Source organism: Amyelois transitella, chromosome 9, assembly GCF_032362555.1.
Source record: "Amyelois transitella isolate CPQ chromosome 9, ilAmyTran1.1, whole genome shotgun sequence".
NCBI lineage: Eukaryota > Metazoa > Arthropoda > Insecta > Lepidoptera > Pyralidae > Amyelois > Amyelois transitella.
The window spans coordinates 11,482,937-11,503,387 of NC_083512.1; the positions used below are offsets into that span (position 1 = coordinate 11,482,937).

The 20,451-nt window shown below is 37.0% G+C and overlaps 1 protein-coding gene across 1 annotated transcript; it reads left to right on the top strand.

The window, feature by feature from the left end:
- Positions 1-10,784: 10,784 nt before the first annotated feature.
- On the top strand, positions 10,785-19,295 carry LOC106132480 (pickpocket protein 28-like). The gene is made up of 10 exons (XM_060945941.1): positions 10,785-11,002; positions 12,282-12,479; positions 13,214-13,480; positions 13,760-13,874; positions 14,820-14,944; positions 15,362-15,513; positions 16,729-16,782; positions 17,801-17,904; positions 18,691-18,796; positions 19,177-19,295. The coding sequence occupies exons 1-10, from the start codon at positions 10,785-10,787 to the stop codon at positions 19,293-19,295; spliced, it is 1,458 nt and encodes a 485-aa protein (XP_060801924.1).
- Positions 19,296-20,451: the final 1,156 nt, after the last annotated feature.

Sequence of the window (20,451 nt, forward strand, 5' to 3'; positions counted from 1 at the left end):
AAAATTTCATAAAAATTGGTTCGATAGTTAAAGCGTGACGAGACAACAAATAAACAAACTTACTTTCACATTAACGACGTCACATACTCTGATCCGCCCGTTACACGTGAATTAAAAAAATCTGTCGTCATTGGCCAAATTAAACGTTATTCTTAATTCAAATTCCAAACATTTATTGGAATTTTTCCGATGGTCCAATAAGCTTAGCGCTCACGGCATTTAACGCCTTTATGTCAATCGACACTCACACACGTATAATGTGTATGTGTTCACACACACACATATAAGTGTATGCAAAGCGGTACACGGTATCCAACGTGTTTACTGTTTACTATTGCTTTTATAGTTGGATACAGTGTAGTTGATACTTGATAGAATTTCACGCTGTATATACATACATAAAATCACGCCTCTTTCCCGAAGGGGTAGGCAGAGACTACATCTTTCCACTTGCCACGATCTCTGCATACTTCCTCACACTGTAATGGTGTTAAAAAATGTATTGAAAAATTACTGGCCACTGCGAAAAAAAAAATTATTTTCAAAGAAAAAGCACGATAGTGTTTCTTAATTTACCTTATATACATATGGATCGTAATATTTTTCGTATTTCCACTCAGACAAAGCATAAAAAATAGAACTTGAATCAACATTTTATAGATAGTAAACAATATTTAAAAGTAATTATTTTTAATAACACTGTTAATTATGTACAGGAATTGTACACCTGAATAGCGTATCTTGAATCATAATTCTATTATAAAACCAAACAGCTGAACGTAACCTATCAGACTCTCCAACACTTTATCTACCCCTAAGACATAGATGTGACTATATGTATCTACGTATATCCATCAGTCGCTTTATATGCTATTGGCAAAACATTCCATTAAGTATCAAAACTCATCGGTCGCGCTACAATCTCACCAGATCCTAGAATGTCCCTTAACGCAGGCGAATAACAAAATAAAATACAATACAAAAAGCGTAAAGAACGTATTGATTCGTTGGAATTTTTATTAGGCGGTGTTACCTCGATCTGCTTGCCTTTATTGCGTCGCTCGTGTGAAACTGCCTTTATGTCCCGCCTTTTCAACTTTAAAATGTGTGTATTGGAATTGTTTTATAGGGACGGGTAATTTATTGTTTTAATCAAATGTTTAAGTTGTTTTGTATGTTAGATATATTTTCTTATTAATTTGGTTGTGATGCGATCTACATCAACTTGAACTCGACTTGAATCGTGATGGTGGTTGCATAAGAGCTACAAAGACTATAATATTTTTTTGTTTACACATACATATAATCGCGTCTTTATCCCTTGCGGGGTAGACAGAGAAAACAGTCTTGAAAAGACTGATAGGCGACGTTCAGCTGTTTGGCATAATGATAGAATTGAGATTCAAATAGTGACAGGTTGCTAGCCCTCCACACAAAAAAATAATCGCAAGTATTTAATCCTATCCCTTACTCGCCTTTTACGACATCCATAGAAAATAGATGGAGTGGTACAATTTTTTTATTGGTGCCGGGAACCATACGGCTTTATTATTTTGTTTACTTAACTTTACCTTAATTAATTAAATGTCTTATATGTATTACCACAACCTACCGGCTTGTGGCTTGAACGAGAATTTCACGGGAATGATTTATTTATATCTTTCTCAACTATATATATTTTCAGAACTATAAATTCACTTTCCTAGACCTTGCTACGAAAACTCGTAGAATTAGCTACGAGTACGCACGTAGCTGTGCTACGACAATCTCGTAGCAAAGCTCGTAGTTCTTCTATCGTCCGTTGGTATTAATAATTATTACATCGATCGCTTAATATATAAGAAGATTGTTCTTTATCAAGAAAAGATCTTAAAATTTCGAATGAAAAGACTATGAAACTGTTAAGTACTAGTAAATGTGATGTCGCAACTAAAGGTTACATACATACATACATATGTATAATCACGTCTATATTCCTTGCGGGGTAGACAGATCCATCAGCCTTAAAAAAACTCATAGACCACGTTCAGCTGGTAAGCATAATGATAGAATTGAGATTCAAATAGTGACAGGTTCCTAGCCTGTCGCCTAAAAGAAGAATCTCAAGTTTTTAAGCCTCTTTTTCCTCTTACATCTCAATTATTATTTTTTGACAATATAACAACTGCGTGCGATACATTGTGACGATATATTATTTATTTAAACTCCATAGCACAAAATACAAATGTACAGCACAATTGGCGGATTTAATGCTAGAAGCATTATCTACCTGTCAAACATTATTCCTTTAGTTTTAATTACAAAGGTTATTTCTAATGTCACAAATTAAACCCATTTTTATGAGTTTCTATATTATAAAATTTTATATAGAAACGGTGTGACACGCAAAAGTAAGTGAAGAAATAAAGGGTCTGGAAATTAGTTACTCCAGCGATAGAGAATTCTTCCAGCGTCCGCAGACTAAAGGGAGATTATCTGATTATCCGTCGGCAGTAAAAAGTAAAGAGGCGCCTCACCTCAGCGAAATGCAATTAGATTCGTCTCGGGAGACTGACGAGACCGAATCCTAGTCGGGGAGCTCACAACGTATAAAACTCGTATATACTAGTAAGGGCGAGTTATGGATGTAGATGAAGAAAAGTATGCAGGGATAGTGTTAAGTGAAAGATGTAGTCTCTGACTAACCCTTAGAAAAGAGGAGTAATTTTTTATATCGTCTTCACTTAGCTTAATTTAATTAGATTTTTTCTAGGTTGACTTTGACGAGTGTGACATAAGAATTCGTATTTTTTTCTTTATTGATTATAAATATTAATTGAATTATGTTACATTATACAGATATGACATAATATGCTTAAATATTTGATTGAATAAACATGGATTTTGAGGAATTTTTTTTATACTACAAAATCCCATAGGAAATCAGCTCCCAGTGTCCGACTCTCAGACTCTAGACTCACACAAATGACTTAAGAAAACTGTTTACGTCGGTCAGTTATATCAATATGTCATGACATTCCACAACACACCGGTTATAACATAATATTTCGATTTAAACATTAAGATAGGAACCTTTTATTGACCTTGTTTTTGGCAAATTGTAAAATATTTATGCTGTTGGTTGTCTCAATAGAAAAATAAATAAGCGGTCAAGCGTCTGACTTCCATATAAATTGAAGCTAACTCACCTGCCATCACTAACTTCTAAATCAGTCATTTGTATCATTCTGTCATGACATTCTTTAACACAGCCCTAAACCTCCAGCCTCCTTGACTAACTATTCCACGCGTCTGATTTACTTATAAATTACAGCTAACTCACCTGCCACCTCTTACTTCAAATCAGAAATTTGTATCATTCTGTCATGACATTCTTGAACACAGTGGACAACAATTTCAGCCTCCCCGACTAACCGTTCCCCGCGTCTGATTTACATATAAATTGTAGCTAACTCACGTGGCGTCTGTTACTTTTAACTGACACAACCGCACTCTGGTGGCCGACCCGCGCAACTTATTGTCACTAAGGAATTAAGATGTACGGAATATTGTAATCTGTTTTAACATCGTTTTTGCTTACATTTGGAAATAAAAAGGAAAAAAACCTTAAGTTCAGATTAAAAAATACAAATCAAAGAAAGGCTGATTTTAATTTATCCCCACCTAGGCCATGTAAAAATAACTATTTTCGAAGTTATGTCCCTTAATTTGAATACTAACAACAAATAAAAAAACCAACGGCTTCGTATATTCATGCAAATTGATGAGGTTTGAAATACCTACGTATGACAAAAATAACTCTAAAATTTCAACGAAGTACGAATGTTTTTTTTTAATTCCCATCTCCTATATCCTGCGTTTAGTCACCTCTGTCGGCCACGTGCGAACGTGCCAATTAATCTGGATTGCGTTTTGTTCGTCGAGTGTCGGATGTTCACTTTTGAATGTTGGTACACGGAATTTATTTTTGAATCAACGGATGTCAATTGATTGCTATTTCTTTTCTGTTAGGTTTTTTTGTATTGTTTCTGTTTTTCAATGGCGTGCGGTGCTCGGCATTCAAGAATAGGACCACTGTATCTCTTCGCCATTGATGTCGTAACAGGCGACTAGGGGAAGGCTTATAAACTTGGGATTTTTCTTGTAGGCGATCAGCCAGCAACCTGTCACTATTTGGATCTCAATTTTGATAATAATGCCATACAGCTGAACCTGGCCTTTCAGCTATGTCTACACCGCAAGTGATATAGACGTGACTATATGTATGTCTTGAACAACAGTCTTGAAAAGCCTTTCAGGCCATACAAACAAGGCTTAATGATTGAGGTTAAATTGAGGTAAGCTAACCTTCCATCTAATAATCCAAATTTTAAACAAATATCTCAAACTGAACTCAATATGCTTATTAAAAGTGTTTACCACGAAATAACAGGAAAGAGCGAACCCACAGAGCAGGCAGCCCGGGCGTGTACACAGAGCAATGCAGGCACCATGTAAATCAGTGTTTTATTAAACTCGCGGATATTCAAATTAACTGCCGATGGTAAGTTTATATGGAAGCGGGTATCTATAATATTATTAATGTTAAAGTTGGTGTTTGTTCGTCTTTAAACTCGAAACTACTGAACCGCTCTCAATAAAATTTTCTATACGTATAGTATGAAGTACGGATAAGAATATAGAGTATTTTTCAAAACTAGTTCAATTATAATTAAAGCAAGAGTCAAGACGCTGGCTTTAGGGAAAAATTTTTCTTTAGAAATAAGGAGTGTCTTTGACAAACATGTTTTAAAAAGGTTTTAATTTTTAAGATTTTTATATAAGCCACCTTATCTGAGTATTTAGGTGTTTAATAGAATAGCATCACCTTATCTCTATCCCACGGATGTTGTAAAAGGTGACTAAGGGAGAGACTAATAAACTTGGGATTCCTCTTGATGGCGATGGCTAGCAACCTGTTAGTACTTAATTCTCAATTCCATTATAAATCCATACAGCTGTACATGGTCTTTCGGTATTTTCAAGATTATTTGCTTTGTCTACCCCGAAAGGAATATAGGCGTGATGTTATGCGTTTGGAAACAAAAAAAAATGGTGTTTTCTGTTTTGAGTTTTCATAGCTACATATTATGGTCTGATATAGTTCAAAGAACTTTCCACTTATCTTATCTTCAGTCCAATTTGTTTAGTACCTACAACGGGAACAACATGGATACATACATATAATCACGTCTTTATCCCTAGCGGGGTAGACAGAGCCAACAGTCTTGAAAAGATTGATAGGCCACGTTCAGCTGTTTGGCTTTATGATGGAATTGAGATTCAAATAGTGACAGGAGAACGAAAACAAAAATAAATTAAATAATAAAGTCTCACTCCACATTGTCAAACTCACAAGACACCCACCTCAGCGAGCAATATTTGCCTGTACTTTTGCAAACACCCGAATGTAAGTAGGACAAGGAAATTAAACATGTTTAAATACGTTTAACTTGTATGTTGCTACTTTTGCGTTTAGTACGTTAGAATTTATTTGATGCCGTGTGGTTCCCGGCACCAATACAAAAAAAGAACAGGACCACTCCATCTCTTTCCCATGGATGTCGTAAAAGTCGACTAAGGGATAGATTTACAAACTTGGGATTCTTTTTTTGGCGATGGGTTAGCAACCTGTCACTATTTGAATCTCAATTCAATCATTAAGCCAAATAGCTGAACGTGGCCTATCAGTCTTTACAAGACTGTTGGCTCTGTCTACCCCGCAAGGGATATAGACGTGACCATATGTATGTATGTATGTATGTAATTTATTTAATTTGATAACAGAAATCAACCTCAGTAACAATGACTGAGCATCGGAGGTAGAACAGAAGGTCGTATGAAAGTTCAAATTCTACAAAAATTAATACAGACAAACATATAGCACATCTATAACCCTTGCGGGGTAGACAGAGCCAACATTCTTGAAAAGACTGACAGTCCATGTTCAGCTGTATGGCTTTATGATAGAATTGAGATTCAAAGTGAGAGGTTGGTAGCACATCGCCTACAAGAGAAATCCCAAGTTTATAAGCCTATCCCTTGGTAGCCTTTTACGATATCCGTGGAAAATATATGGAGTGGTTCTATTCTTAAGTGTAAAAACCACACAGCAAAAAAGAAAACACATAATACAAAATTCTTTTATTGAACTCCTCGAGTTACATGATTAGATTTATACATTCAACAATACAAAATATAACCAACAACTTGTTCATTCCAAAGATTCTCTTGTGGAGACTAGACCTGTTGTGGTCACGTGCTTATTACTCTTATAAATGCTTCTATAAGTGCCGTGTGGTTCACGGCACCTATAAAAAAAGGAACAGGACCACTCCATCTCGTTCCCATGGATGTCGTAAAAGGCGACTAAGGGATAGGCTTATAAACTTAGGATTCTTCTTTTGGGCGATGAGCTAGCAACCTGTCACTGTTTGAATCTCAATTCCATCATAATGCCAAACAGCTGAACGTGGCCTATCGGTCCTTTCAAGACTGTTGGCTCTGTCTACCCCGCAAGGGATATAGACGTGATTATGTGTGTGTGTGTGTATATGCTTCTATTAATCTCTTATTGTCAGCGGAGTTATGTTTGTCACTCTAAACATACATACATGGTTACATACATAATTAACAGTAATACCAAAGGTGAATGTGCAATGTGTATGTATGTACCACGAACAATGATGGACAGTGAAAAGGTCCTGACTCAGCATAACTCTTAATCATGTTCATAAAGTTATATATTTATAGCCTGAAATAAGTCTATTTTAATTAAAAAACTATAAAGATTTGAAGTCTATCAGATCAAATGTCTGATCAAATTCGTATGTAACAAGAATGACACTGATTATTAACTCACGCTCTCATTTTTTACAAATATTGGCGCAAAACCGTACCTACCAAAATATACAATTTATCTGCTAACATTTTGCACAAAGTACTCCAAAGTAAGTAAGAGTTCCATCAGATAAGCAAAATACAGCGCTTCGCAATTAATTATTCACGGTCATTAATAAGTACTAGGCGAACAGAACTCCACAGGAGCAAACTTCGTATCTGCCTAACTACTGAAAGATGGTAATGAAGCGCACACACCTTTATGCGTTCATCTCTTTCCGACTTATGAACATTTTATACTCCCTATCTCTCTCCCCGCCTGTCACGGCCACGACGGTGACAAGGAATTAATTAGGGAACCTCTGGTATAATGGTCCGCCGTGATTTTTAAATGAAATTTATTTTCTCCACTTCATTTATTTCTCGGCGACACGACACTTCGGAAATTATTAGACTTTGCAGCGGATTCGGTTTCCGGAGGTAAGGTTGCTTGTTGTTTACCTCCAGTAATTATTTGTAAGAATTTTTTGAGTCACGTTTTTTTGTGTGTGTATTCATTTGGTTTACAGATTTAATTGAATTTATGATTGGAATTTTAAATTTGATTGTGTTGATATATTGCGATTTGAAAGAAGATGTAGTAATAGGAATAGAAAAGGGAATGTTTTGATGGTTTGGTCATGTCGAGAGGATAAATGATAGTAGGTTGACTAAGCAATTAAAAAAGGGAGTGTGATTGGTTAAATAAAGTGGAAGGTCTAGGTGATTTTATTGTATGTATGTATATTTTGATGATAAATTTAATTCAGTAGATAATAATCACCCATTATATAATAGTACAAATGGAGTGAGAATGGGACTTGTGGAGGGGGAAGGTCTAGACGAACGAACCTTGAACAAATCGCAAAACGTCAGGTTAAGAGCACCCGAAATTGACGAGCTTGCATGAAGAGAGTTATGAATGATGATATGAAAAGTAGAATGGTCTCTATTACAAAAATATAAAACAGTACTTAACAGACTCTATCAAAAAGGATGTCGTAATTGGCGACTAAGAGAAAGGCTAATAAACTTGGGATTCTTTTTGAAGGGGAATCTCAATTCCATTATTTAGCCATACATCTGAACGTGACCATTAAGTCTTTTTAAGACTCTTAAATCTGTCTAGCGATAAAGACTTTATATATGTATGTTTGGAGGTCTATCAAAAAGGTATTTTTTTTAATTCATTTATCATGACCACGATTACATTAAGATCTTAAAAACTTAAAAAGTGATAGGTGATGTAGATGTGCAGCAACTATGAAAAACAAGTTTATATCTTATTATGTAAGTACACAATTCAAAGCCTTTCCTTACACTTTCCTGTCGTGGGCCTGGCAATAGAAGAAGTTTCTCTAGAAATAAGTAGTGTGTAGTTCTTATTTTCCTTGATGTACTGCTTTTGTCGCACATAACATGCGTAATTCTCAAGTAAAAAGATTATTGGTTTGTTAGGCTACTTTATTGATCAAAAATAATTTACTCGGTAAGGTCACATATTTAAGTTAATATTTCGTATGATTAGTATATTGATTTATTTCACATTATTGTAGATTCAATTCGAAATTTACGCGGACGAAGTCGCGGTCTAGTAAATATGTAAAAAAAATATATGAAAGCGGAAACCACGGGAAAATGGCTACTTCATAATATTTATACACTGTTTGACAGATGCCATCAAACGTTCTCACTGTTACATGATCAAAACACAATTTTAGTTCACGATTTTAATCATTTAAAAATTCACCTTATAACCATTCACATAAAGACTATTTCAGTTTGCAATTTTAATACAGGGTGTTAGAAAAATCGTGCGCCGTCAACGTTTTGACGGTTCACCAACAAAAATTTCAGGGTGATTCTGGTTTTAACAGTTTAAGTGACGTTTTGAAAAATGATGACTGTTCACACCACGTCTTCAGATCTTTAAAAATGTTTACCGTTCTCATTGGAAATATGATAGAACACCATCATTTAAAGTTTAGGAAGACGGGTGATCAATTATTGTCAAGTGTGGTTTCATCACTGTTTCGTTGTTTTATTTATTTTGAATACATAACGTTTGAGAAATTAATGTAAATTTTGAGAGAAAAATTAACTTTTCTAAAGGTAAGACTGACGGGGAATTCATTTTTTAGGTAATGAAATTTAAAACATACATACATAAATACATATAATCACGTCTATATCCCTTGCGGGGTAGACAGAGCCAACAGTCTTGAAAAGACTGATAGGCTACGTTCAGATATTTGGCTTTAAGATAGAATTGAGATTCAAATAGTGACAGGTTGCTAGCCCATCGCCTAAAAGAAGAATCACAAGTTTATAAGTCTACCTTTGAGTCGCCTTTTACGACATCCATGGGAGAGAGATGGAGTGGTCCTATTCTTTTTTCTATTGGTGGCGGGAACCACACGGCACTAATAGAAAAAGAATAGGATATTCAGCGCAAATTAAGGTACACGAAACATTTTGTGTCTAATTGCCCTTCATCATTACCTCGTCGATTATCGTCAACACGGTCGTTTTCAAAGCGAATAAAATGCGATAATATCATTAACCGTTGGAGTGGAAAATCATTAATTCCGACCCTGCAATAGCGGTGTCATAGAGAACTTAAGTTTGGAGAACAAACATCATTCCTATTCTTAATTAGGAATTCGTACTTAGGAATTGGACCCTATAAACATACTTATAGAGGACTATGTGCCACAGAGGACTGTGGCACAGCTTGTCTGTGACACCGTAGGTCCCGGGTTCGAATCCCGGCCAGGGCATGATGAGAAAAGGACTTTTTCTGATTGGCCTGCGTCTTAGATGTTTATCTTTATAAGTATTTATTATAAAATATAGTATCGTTGAGTTAGTATCTCGTAACACAAGTCTCGAACTTACTTCGAGGCTAACTCAATCTGTGTAATTTGTCCCTACAAAACAAACAAAAAATAAATAAAAAATAGACACGTCTATATCCCCTGCGGGGCAGACAAAGCCAACAGTCTTGAGAAGACTGAATGGCCACGTACAGCTGTAAGAGAGATTCAAATAGTGATAGCTAGGTTGCTAGCCCATCGCTTACGAAAATAATCCCAAATTTATCAGTCCCTCCCGTAGTCATCTTTGACGTCATCCATTAGAAAAATATGAAGTGGTCCTATTCTAAATCACCAGGAACTACACGGCCACATGTTATATCAATCTATCACATTTTGATCTATGACCACTACAATTAAATGCACGAATTGATATAACAGAGATAATAAAATTGTCACCGCGTAATGCGGAGTGTCACGAATCAACTCATTTGTTTAGTAATTACTTGGCTATTCAGATACGTATTCAGATATTCAGTGATTTGATAGTATTATTATATAGTCCAGTACATTTGGCGTTGTCAACACTTAACGCTACCGCGCGTAATTTGTATTTTTTCAGCCTTGTTCTTTTCTATCGAATGCGTATATTTTATGATGAACCCATCTTTGTCGGGAGGTATGGGTGGTAGAAGACCAACGTAATTATCCTATCTGTCACGATCCAAAAGCTCACTTAAATTTCATGATCCACGTAAATTTTTTACATACATTCATACATAAAATCACGCATCTTTCCCGGAGGGGTAGGCAGAGACTACCTCTTTCCACTTGCCACGATCTCTGCATACTTCCTTCGCTTCATCCACATTCATAACTCTCTTCATGCAAGCTCGGCGGTTTTGGGTACTTTCGACCTGACCCTTTACCAGGACGTCCGTAATTTGTTCAAGAGTTAATTTTTTTTTTTGGAAATTATTACAATATCTTATAATACCATATTCTTTACAGCAACTTTAAACAGAATTACATCACCAGCAAGGAATAAAGATGTATACTGGACCACTTTACCAAACCCAAATAATCCAAAGGGATCTTCAAAAAACATCGAAATTTCAATATGCTTTTACGAACCCTCAAGTTGAAAGCAAGAACTTCTTCGAAATAGTCAGTGGAAAGGTGAAGAAATACCTTGTGCTGTTTCTGGAAACTTCTTCCATCCACGGGCTGAACCATCTGGTGGCGACAAGGAGACATCCTTTTGAAATGTAAGAAATTTACATATTTGCTCAAATAAAGCTACAAGACTTTGTCATGCAAGCAACTCTTCTTCAGTAGTGAAGTAATTGATAATTCGTTGACTTTCACCCACAGTCTGCTCTGGTTAACCATGGTGGTCCTCTCCGTGTTCGGAGCAGTCTACCTCTCCCGCACTACCTGGCTCAGTTGCTAGTCTTAGTTTGCCCAAATAAATCTACAAAATGTTGGACAAAAATTTAGCTCTATAAGTTACTTAATACTGTTTTTATGTATTACTTATAATTTGTTATGTACAATAAAGAATTTACAAACAAACAAACAAACAATACTGGAGAAATTCTGATAATTCATTGTCTTTCGTCCACAGTCTCCTCTGGTTAACCATGGTAGTCCTCTCCGAGTTCAGAGCAGTCTACCTCTCCCGCACTACCTGGCTTAGTTGCTAGTCTTCTATCACGGTTTTCTCAATGATTAGCAACATATTTGCCCAAATAAAGCTACAAGACATTGTCATGCAAGCAACTCTTCTTCAGTAGTGGAGTAATTGATAATTCGTTGACTTTCACCCACAGTCTCCTCTGGTTAACCATGGTAGTCCTCTCCGTGTTCAGAGCTGTCTACCTCTTCCGCATGACCTGGTTGGGCGTCCAGTCTTATCCTACCGTCGTCTCCATGAACAGGCACATATTTACCTAACTCAAGCTACAAAACGTTGTACAAAAATTTAGCTCTATAAGTTACTTACTCAGTTCTAAAGAAATAAGCTCTATAAGTTACTTAGTACTGGAGAAATTCTGATAATTCATTGACTTTCGTCCACAGTCTCCTCTGGTTAACCATGGTGGTCCTCTCCGTGTTCGGAGCAGTCTACCTCTCCCGCATGACCTGGTTGGGCTTCCAGTCTTATCCCATCGTCGTCTCCATGAACAGGGACATATTTACCTAACTAAAGCTACAAAACGTTGTCCATAAATTGAGCTCTATAAGTTACTTACTCAGTTCTAAAGAAATTAGCTCTATAAATTACTTAGTACTAGGAGAAATTCTGATAATTCATTGTCTTTCGTCCACAGTCTCCTCTGGTTAACCATGGTGGTCCTCTCGGTTTTGGGAGCAGTTTACCTCTCCCGCACTACCTGGCTCAGTTGCTAGTCTTCTCTCACGGTTTTCTTCATGACTAGCAACATGTTTGCCCAAATAAATCTACAAAATGTTGGACAAAAATTTAGCACTATAAGTTACTTAGTACTGGAGAAATTCTGATAATTCATTGTCTTTCGTCCACAGTCTCCTCTGGTTAACCATGGTGGTCCTCTCCGTGTTCGGAGCAGTCTACCTCTCCCGCATGACCTGGTTGCGCTACCAGTCTTCACCCACCGTCGTCTCCATGGACCGGGACATGTTCGCCTGGAACACTACGTTCCCTTGCGTCACTATTTGTCCGAACAACAAGCTGGATAAGAAGAAACTGGCTGCTTATATTGAGTAAGTATAAATAATAAATAAATAATAAATAAATATATACGGGACAAATTACACTGATTGAGTTAGCCTCGAAGTAAGTTCGAAACTTGTGTTACGAGATACTAACTCAACGATACTATATTTTATAATAAATACTTATATAGATAAACATCCAAGACCCAGGCCAATCAGAAAAAGTTCTTTTCTCATCATGGCCTGACCGGGATTCGAACCCGGGACCTCCGGTGTCACAGACAAGCGTACTACCGCTGAGCCACAGAGGCCGAAGTATATTTACCCACAACTGTTTTTTTTTTTAATTTATACGTGGCATAGGATAGGTACTAAATATAATTACTGTTCAGATTTAACTCTGATAATGCAAACGAAACAATATTCTTTTTTCTAAACAGTTGGATGTCATAAGAAGCATGTAGGTATGGGTACTTTTACATGAAGAACCAACTTTTGGTCTTAAATACCATGGAGCGTATGATTCAATTAGTTTGCTTCGAGTTACTACGTACCTTAACTATCTCACCAACACTTGGTACGAATCGTTTTAGGAGAACCCCAGCCTTCTTTAAAGAAAGAGTGAAACTGGGTTAGAAGTAGGAATATAATGATGTCAACACATGCACACAGCTAAGCTCTTTATCTCCTACGGAGTAGACAGAATTATTTGTCGTAAGATTCAAAAGCCACGTTTAGCTAGATGATGATGGCAGTATTGTATAAACCGCTACTTTCTCCAGGTCTTCACCAGAACCAGACAAAGAAAAACTGGAATCATTCATCAGAGCTCTTGCCAACGCGACTTACGAAAATTTCGACACAATCCCAGATTACGACGGAATTAATCCAAACGATTATATGGACCTTCTTCTAAATCTGTCAGGAACTTTCAAACCTATCTTGACCATTGGAGCGTCAGGCATCAGTTTGCATATCATACCGACTATAACGGAAATGGGGTTATGCTATGGAGTCAATTCTAAAGTGGCGATTTATAACTCTCCGACGTAAGTTAGCATTGTCCTTACATACATATAATGACGTTTTTATTCCTTGCGGGATAGACAGGGCCAACAGTCTCCTTCAACATTGGTCTTCAGGATTCTTCTTGTAAGCGATGGACTAGCAACGTGTCACTATTTAAACCTCAAGTCTTTTAGCCATTCAGCTGAACGTGGCCTTTTTAAAACTGTTGGCTCTGTCTTCATGAGTACGAGATACGTGCTTATCGCTGACTTATTATTTACTTATTCATTAATTTCTAACATTTTCCTTTCGAATTACAGTTACAGGGCAGCAAATAGATGGGATATTGTGCATTCTAACAATAATACATTCTTCGTTCACCCCCTTGACGGAGAAGTCTTCGCGCAGGTCATCAACCTGTCAACAGCTTACGACGTAAGCCTTTGTCTTCATCACCATCATTCTAGCCTTTGGGTTGCACCAAATAACCACCACCACTAATAACCAAACAGTCGGAAGGTCTAGTAGTAACAATGGAGTGAAAGTTAATTTACTTATATCCTTTAGTCCCGGTTGCATCTTCACCTCTTTGGAGAGGAGCCAAGGATGCGCCATATGATAATGTTCCTGGGTAGATTAGGTCACATAGCGCTGTTGCGGGAGCGATGATTCAGCTCGACCGACACCAAAGGGAAGATCTTCCGCCAGGCTAGGTGTGATGCCTGGGGAACCGCGCGACAGACGATGTTGAGTCGGAGGTTGTATTTACGAGTATGCTCCAATCCGTGAAATCTTTGCTTGCGCGGTTTAGATTCTTCGTTGCTATTGGTCGAGCGCGTCAACTTCTTCGCAATAATTTTCAGTTGGTGTGTGTCATTAGTGATGTCGCCACAGCGCCTCGCGTCTGACCTCCATATCATTTGAAGTAACTTAAACCCTTTTTTAAGAATCCAATTCCCTCGCCTTTTACGACATCAATGGGAAATATATCCAGTGTTTCTTTTTTAAACTGTCAGGAACGACAGAGTATAATATGATGACAATTATAAAAAAATGCATTTCAGTTTTTCAACATACATACATAAATCACGCCTCTTTTCCGAAGGTAGGTTCCTACCTAGGTAGGCAGGGGCAGGGGTAGGTACACTTTTCACGCTTCATCCACAATCATAACTCTCTTCATGCAAGCTCGTCTACATCTTTCCACTTCCCTCGATCCCTGCATACCTATTTATTTCGCTTCATCCACATTCATTTGCAAGCTCGTCGGTTCCGGGTACTCTTGACCAGACCTTTTGCTGGAACGTCACCGATTTGATCAAGGTACGTTCGTTCGGCCTTCCCACTCCAACTGTTTTTCGATTTTTATTTTATTTTTAGGCATACATCCATGGACCATTGGAAGTACCAGACGTGGCCACAAAACATCAGCACTCAGAGGAGGATTATTATATGAAGCTATACGTCACTGCTCTTACGGTCTACACAGCGCCTGAAGCGGCTAAGTTTGTCCACATTACACTTACAATTACAAAGTTTAAAACGAGTGTAATACCTATATTCATGGATTACGACCTTCCATTTTTAGTGACGATTTTATAAGTTTTTAATTTCATTGGATGTATCTAATCTCTTACGGGGTAGACAGAGCCAACAGTCTTGAAGAGACTGATAGGCCACGTTCAGCTGATAGGTTTAATGATAGAATTGAGATATTCAAATGGTGACTAGCGTATAAGTCCTTATACCTTACTCGGCTTTTACGACATCCAAGGGATAGAGATGGAATGGTTCTATTCTTTTTTTAAATAAGTAATTCTTTTAGTTATTACCCGACACAAAATGAAAGTTCAAACCCTAGTCTATTTTAATTTTACATCTTATCCTACGGGTGTATGCCTTTAAATACTACCTTATTTCAGATTGAGCGTAGCCCAAAGGCGTTGCCGATTTCTTCACGAGAACAATTTGAAGCACAATGCCGTGTACACCTACACCATGTGCCGCATGGAGTGCCGCATCAGGCTGTGTCTGAAGCATTGCAAATGTATACCGCACTTTTATAGAAGAATCGGTAAGTCTTTCGGAAGAATCGGTAGGTCTTTCAGAAGAATTGGTGGGTCTTTCAGAAGAATTTATAGGTCTTTCAGAAGAATTGATGAGTCTTTCAGAAGAATTGATAAGTCTTTCAGAAGAATTGATAAGTCTTTTGGAAGAATTGGTAAGTTTTTCGTTAAACCTTTTTTTCTCTCTCTTTCCAGATGTATCTCTTCTCAGATTGTAAAATACCTACAATTGAGCTAAAACTTGGGCCGTGTGGTTCCCGGCACCAATAAAAAAAAACGAATAGGAACACTCCGTCTCATTCACATGGATGTCGTAAAAGGCTACTAAGGGATTAGACTTTTAAACTTGGGATTCTTCTTTTAGGCGATGGGTAAGCAACCTATTACAATTTGAATCTCAATTCTACCACTAAGCTAAACAGCTTAACGTGGCCTATCAGTCTTTTCAAGATTGTTGGGTCTGTCTACCCCGTAAGGGATATAGACGTGATAATAGGTATGTATGTATGCTAATACTTGGGATTCTTCAATGACAAGCAATTTGTTAATGTTTGAATCATAATTACGTAATTAAGCTATTCACCTGAACGATGTCTGTCAGTCTTTTTAGCAGCTAAAAACTAGAAGGATTAAACATCTATGACTGAAAAACAATTGAGTATATCCATACTAACATATACGTCTATATGACGTTATTAGGTACCTTGGGCAGAGAGAGCTCTCGAATAGACTAGTACGCCATGTTCAGCTGAATGGATTAATGATGGAATGGAGTTTTAAATGTGACAGTAGGCAACTGAATGTGATGCGGACATAAAAAGAATTTTGTTAATAAATAAATAAATATATACGGGATAAATTACACTGAATGAGTTAGCCTCGAAGTAAGTTCGAGACATGTGTTACGAGATACTAACTCAACGATTTTATAATAAATACTTATAAAGATAACATCCAAGACCCAGGCCAATCGGAGAAAGTTCGTTTCTCATCATGCCCTGGCCGGGAATCCAGGTCCCCGGTGTCACAGACAAGCGCACTACCGCTGCGCCACATAGCCCGTCAATGATAATGAGACTATATTGCCGAAAAATAAGACTAGGTATCATCAAATAATGAAATTAAACACATAGGTAATGTAAGACAAAATGTTTGGAAAAATTACCTAAGAAATTATTATTGACAAACGCATTGTGTAATCATTGCTATTATTTTTCCGACAGGCGATGAGAAAGTATGTGACGTCAAAGGATTGCACTGCTTAGCGAAACATACAGGTATTTGTTGATTAAAATTACCTAAATACTTCTTTATTCTATTTAACGTGGACAGAGCCAACTCACCAAAATGCTTCCCCCGCGAAATACCTACTATCGATGTTGTGCTTTATATTATGATGTGAAACCGCTCAGCGATAATTTTTCTCGTGATAGAAACGGCGTCGCGCAAGCCATTCTGCTTGGGCTGAAAGCGGCGTTCAGTTTGTATAACTCAATGATGGAATGGATAATATAATCAAAATAAAATTCTTATTGTAACGTCTCGAACGTATCTTGATCAAATAAAGGACGTCCTGGCAAAGAGTCAGGTCAAGAGTACCCGAAACCGCCGAGCTTGCATGAAGAGATTCATGAATGTGGATGAAACGAAGGAAGTATGCGAGGATTATGGCAAGTGGAAAGATGTAGTATCTGCCTACTTCTCCGGGACAGAGGCGTGATTTCATATATATATATGTAACATAAAGAAGTCCCTCAGCAAATAGACGGAAATAGCTTCGTGTAAAAATCTTACCTACCCAATTCAGGATCATAGTAAAAAATCACACTCTGGTTTTCTCTCCAATATGATGAAAATATGCCGTATGGTTCCTAGCATCAATATAAAAAGGAATAGGACCACTTATTCCCATGGATGGCGACTAAGGGATAGGCTTATAGGTAAACTTAGGACTCAACTTTTAGGCGATGGGCTAGCAACCTGTTACTAAATAATTGACCGTTATCCTAGAATCAAACGTAAGAATAGGTATAAGTATTTAAAATTTACAAACAGACCATTTGAGAATCAAGACGTTAATAAATATTAACGTTTGAATATTAATTCATAGATAAATTGACTGCCCTGCTAAAGTCTGCTGGCCCTGTCTACGCCGCAACGAAAATATACGCGATTATTTGAATGAATGTGATGAGAATGTAACCAAGACTAATGCCAGGAAGAAGAAGATTAACTAAGAACTAGTTTACATTTTGACGTACCTAATAATTTTTTTTAAATTTCTTATGTTCCCAGACGAGCTATATCAATTACAAACCAAAGAGGGAAAGTTAACTAAAAGATTGAACTGCGGCTGTTATCCGATATGTGACGACGTGAATTACGTGATACAATCCAATGTAAGTACATACATACATACATATAATAGTAGTAGTAGACAGAGCCAACAGCCTTGAAAAGACTGATAGGCCACGTTCAGCTGTTTGGCTTTATGATAGAATTGAGATTCAAATAGTGACAGGTTGCTAGCCCATCGCCTAAAAGAAGAATCCTAAGTTTATAAGCCTTTCCCTTAGTCGCCTTTTACGACATCCATGGGAACAAGATGGAGTGGTCCTATTCTTTTTTTTATTGGTGCCGGGAACCACACGGGACTCCAATGTAAGTATTTTGACAACTACCTAGGTGCTCACATACTGAACTATATTCTGAGCTATTATCAACTTATTTTAGCACAAAATAAAACTTGAATCTTTGTAATGAAATCGGAAATCTTTAATAGTGCCGTGTGCTTTCCGGCACCAATACAAAAAGAATTGGACCACTCCATCTCTTTCCCATGGATGTCGTCAAGGCGACTAAGGGATAGGCTTACAAACTTGGGATTCTTCTTTTAGGCGATGGGCTAGCCACCTGCAACTATTAGAATCTCATTTCTATCATTAAGCCAAACAGCTGAACGTGGCCAATCAATCTGTTCAAGACTGTTGGCTCTGTCTACCCCGCAAGGGATATAGACGTGATAACACGTATGTTATGTGAATATATGTATGGGTGAGGTCTGTAAGGATCGTAGCAAGTGGAAATCCATAGTCTCTGCCTACCCCAATGGGAGATAGGCTCGATGGTATGTATATATATGTATGTTTGTGAAAAAAATAATATTAATAAATATCTCTTTTTAGGTATTACAAGAATGGTTCTTGGGTACCAATTTGCAATGGGGTATAGTGACTTATCCGAGGATGAGGTACCGACGGGATATCATTTTTGGATTCACAGACGTGTTGGGTAAGAGTTACTATAATTCATTCATTCATTTACTCAATCATTCATTCATTCATTCATGTCTTCTTCTTCTTAGCAGCCTAGAAAGTCTGAGAGGCCACGTTCAGCTGTTAGGCTTAATGATAGAATTGAGATTCAAATAGTGACAGGTTGCTAGCCCATCGCCTAAAAGAGGAATCCCAAGTTGATAAGCCTAACCCTCAGTCGCCTTATACGACATCCATGGGAAACATAGTCTTATTCTACAGTGCCGGAAAACTTAATTTTTACATGATCTTATATGATATATTAACACGTTTATATATAACGGGAAGACAGAGCCAACAGTATTGAAAATTTTGAAAGGCCAGCTGACTTTAAGTCTTATTTTTAATGTTTTTCAGTGCAATTGGGCGGCATGGCTGGTCTTTTTCTGGGTTGCAGCGTACTGAGTTTCATGGAAATTGTATATTTTCTATCACTTAGGCTTATATGCTATGCTCATGTTGGCAGAAAGAAGTAATTTGGGTTTTTAAGTGGGAGTTTAATTTAAACTCCCGGCATGATGAGAAAAGAACTTTTTCTGATTGGCCTGGGGTCTTGGATGTTTATCTTTATAAGTGTTTATTATGCAATACCTATAGTATTGTTGAGCTAGTATCTTGTAACACAAGTTTCGAACTTACTTCGAGGCTAACTCAATCTGTGTAATTTGTCCCGTATATATTTATTTTAAACTAGTCGCAAAATAAAGTGTGGTTTGTCTATCTCATTGTATTTTTATACCTTATCTTTTCCTCAGAAGGTTACTAAGTACATGATGGAAGATATTAATTTTAATTTCCTTCAAACAAAAACAAATGAACGACGGTTATCGAAATACAAATACATGTGTAAATAGCTGTTTAAATTTGAATTTGGAATTCCTAACCAAAGAAGAGAGATTTGTGATTAAAGTGGCCAGTACAACTAAACGCCAATTGATCTAACAGTTTGTTTGTTTGTAATATCTTTATTGCATAGAAATTTACACAGTAACAAGAAAATAGTACATAGTTATAAAAGAAACAAATCACTTGCAATGGCGGACTTATCCCATGAAGGGATCTCTTCGTTTTATCAGCAAGTGTGGGGCTGAGGCTGTTTGATTTTTAGAATAAACAGACGTTAAATTTACAGAGGACCAGATTTCATTTACAAAAAGATAATTGTAAGTCTGTGAAAAGATCCGTTAAATAATTTTATACCTCAGCGGTGTTGGACTAAGAATTTCTCACATTTTTTTTTACCAAATATAAGCACTGGTATTTCGTCGCGCACCAAGACCTCATGAACACTTAATTTTTGACAAAATTATGAAAAACGCAAACACCACTTAACCGATTTTGATGGCCCACGAACTTAACATTTCTATTGACAGATACTCTATATTTTTTTTAATTTTATTATAATCAGACCAACGGATCGAAAGTTGTCGCGTTAAAAATTAAAAAAAGTCTGAAGCGAGTGCACTTGCTTTGCTCGCTCGGTTAGTTATGGTAGGCGTAGCTTTTATTCAAACTGATACTGTCTAATCCGTTATAGACAAAAGGGCGACAAGACAACTGGGCCTGCTGGAAGAAATTTCTCTAGAAATAAGCAGTGCACTTGTACTGAATTTTTATTTATTTTAAGTTTTA

Excerpts from the sequence above, each read along its gene's own strand:
- LOC106132480 (XM_060945941.1), top strand. The coding sequence starts at position 10,785 with ATGTATACTGGACCACTTTACCAAACCCAAATAATCCAAAGGGATCTT. Across the intron at positions 12,480-13,213 it reads AAACTGGCTGCTTATATTGA|GTCTTCACCAGAACCAGACA; the intron begins GTAAGTATAAAT and ends TACTTTCTCCAG. Across the intron at positions 13,481-13,759 it reads GCGATTTATAACTCTCCGAC|TTACAGGGCAGCAAATAGAT; the intron begins GTAAGTTAGCAT and ends TTCGAATTACAG.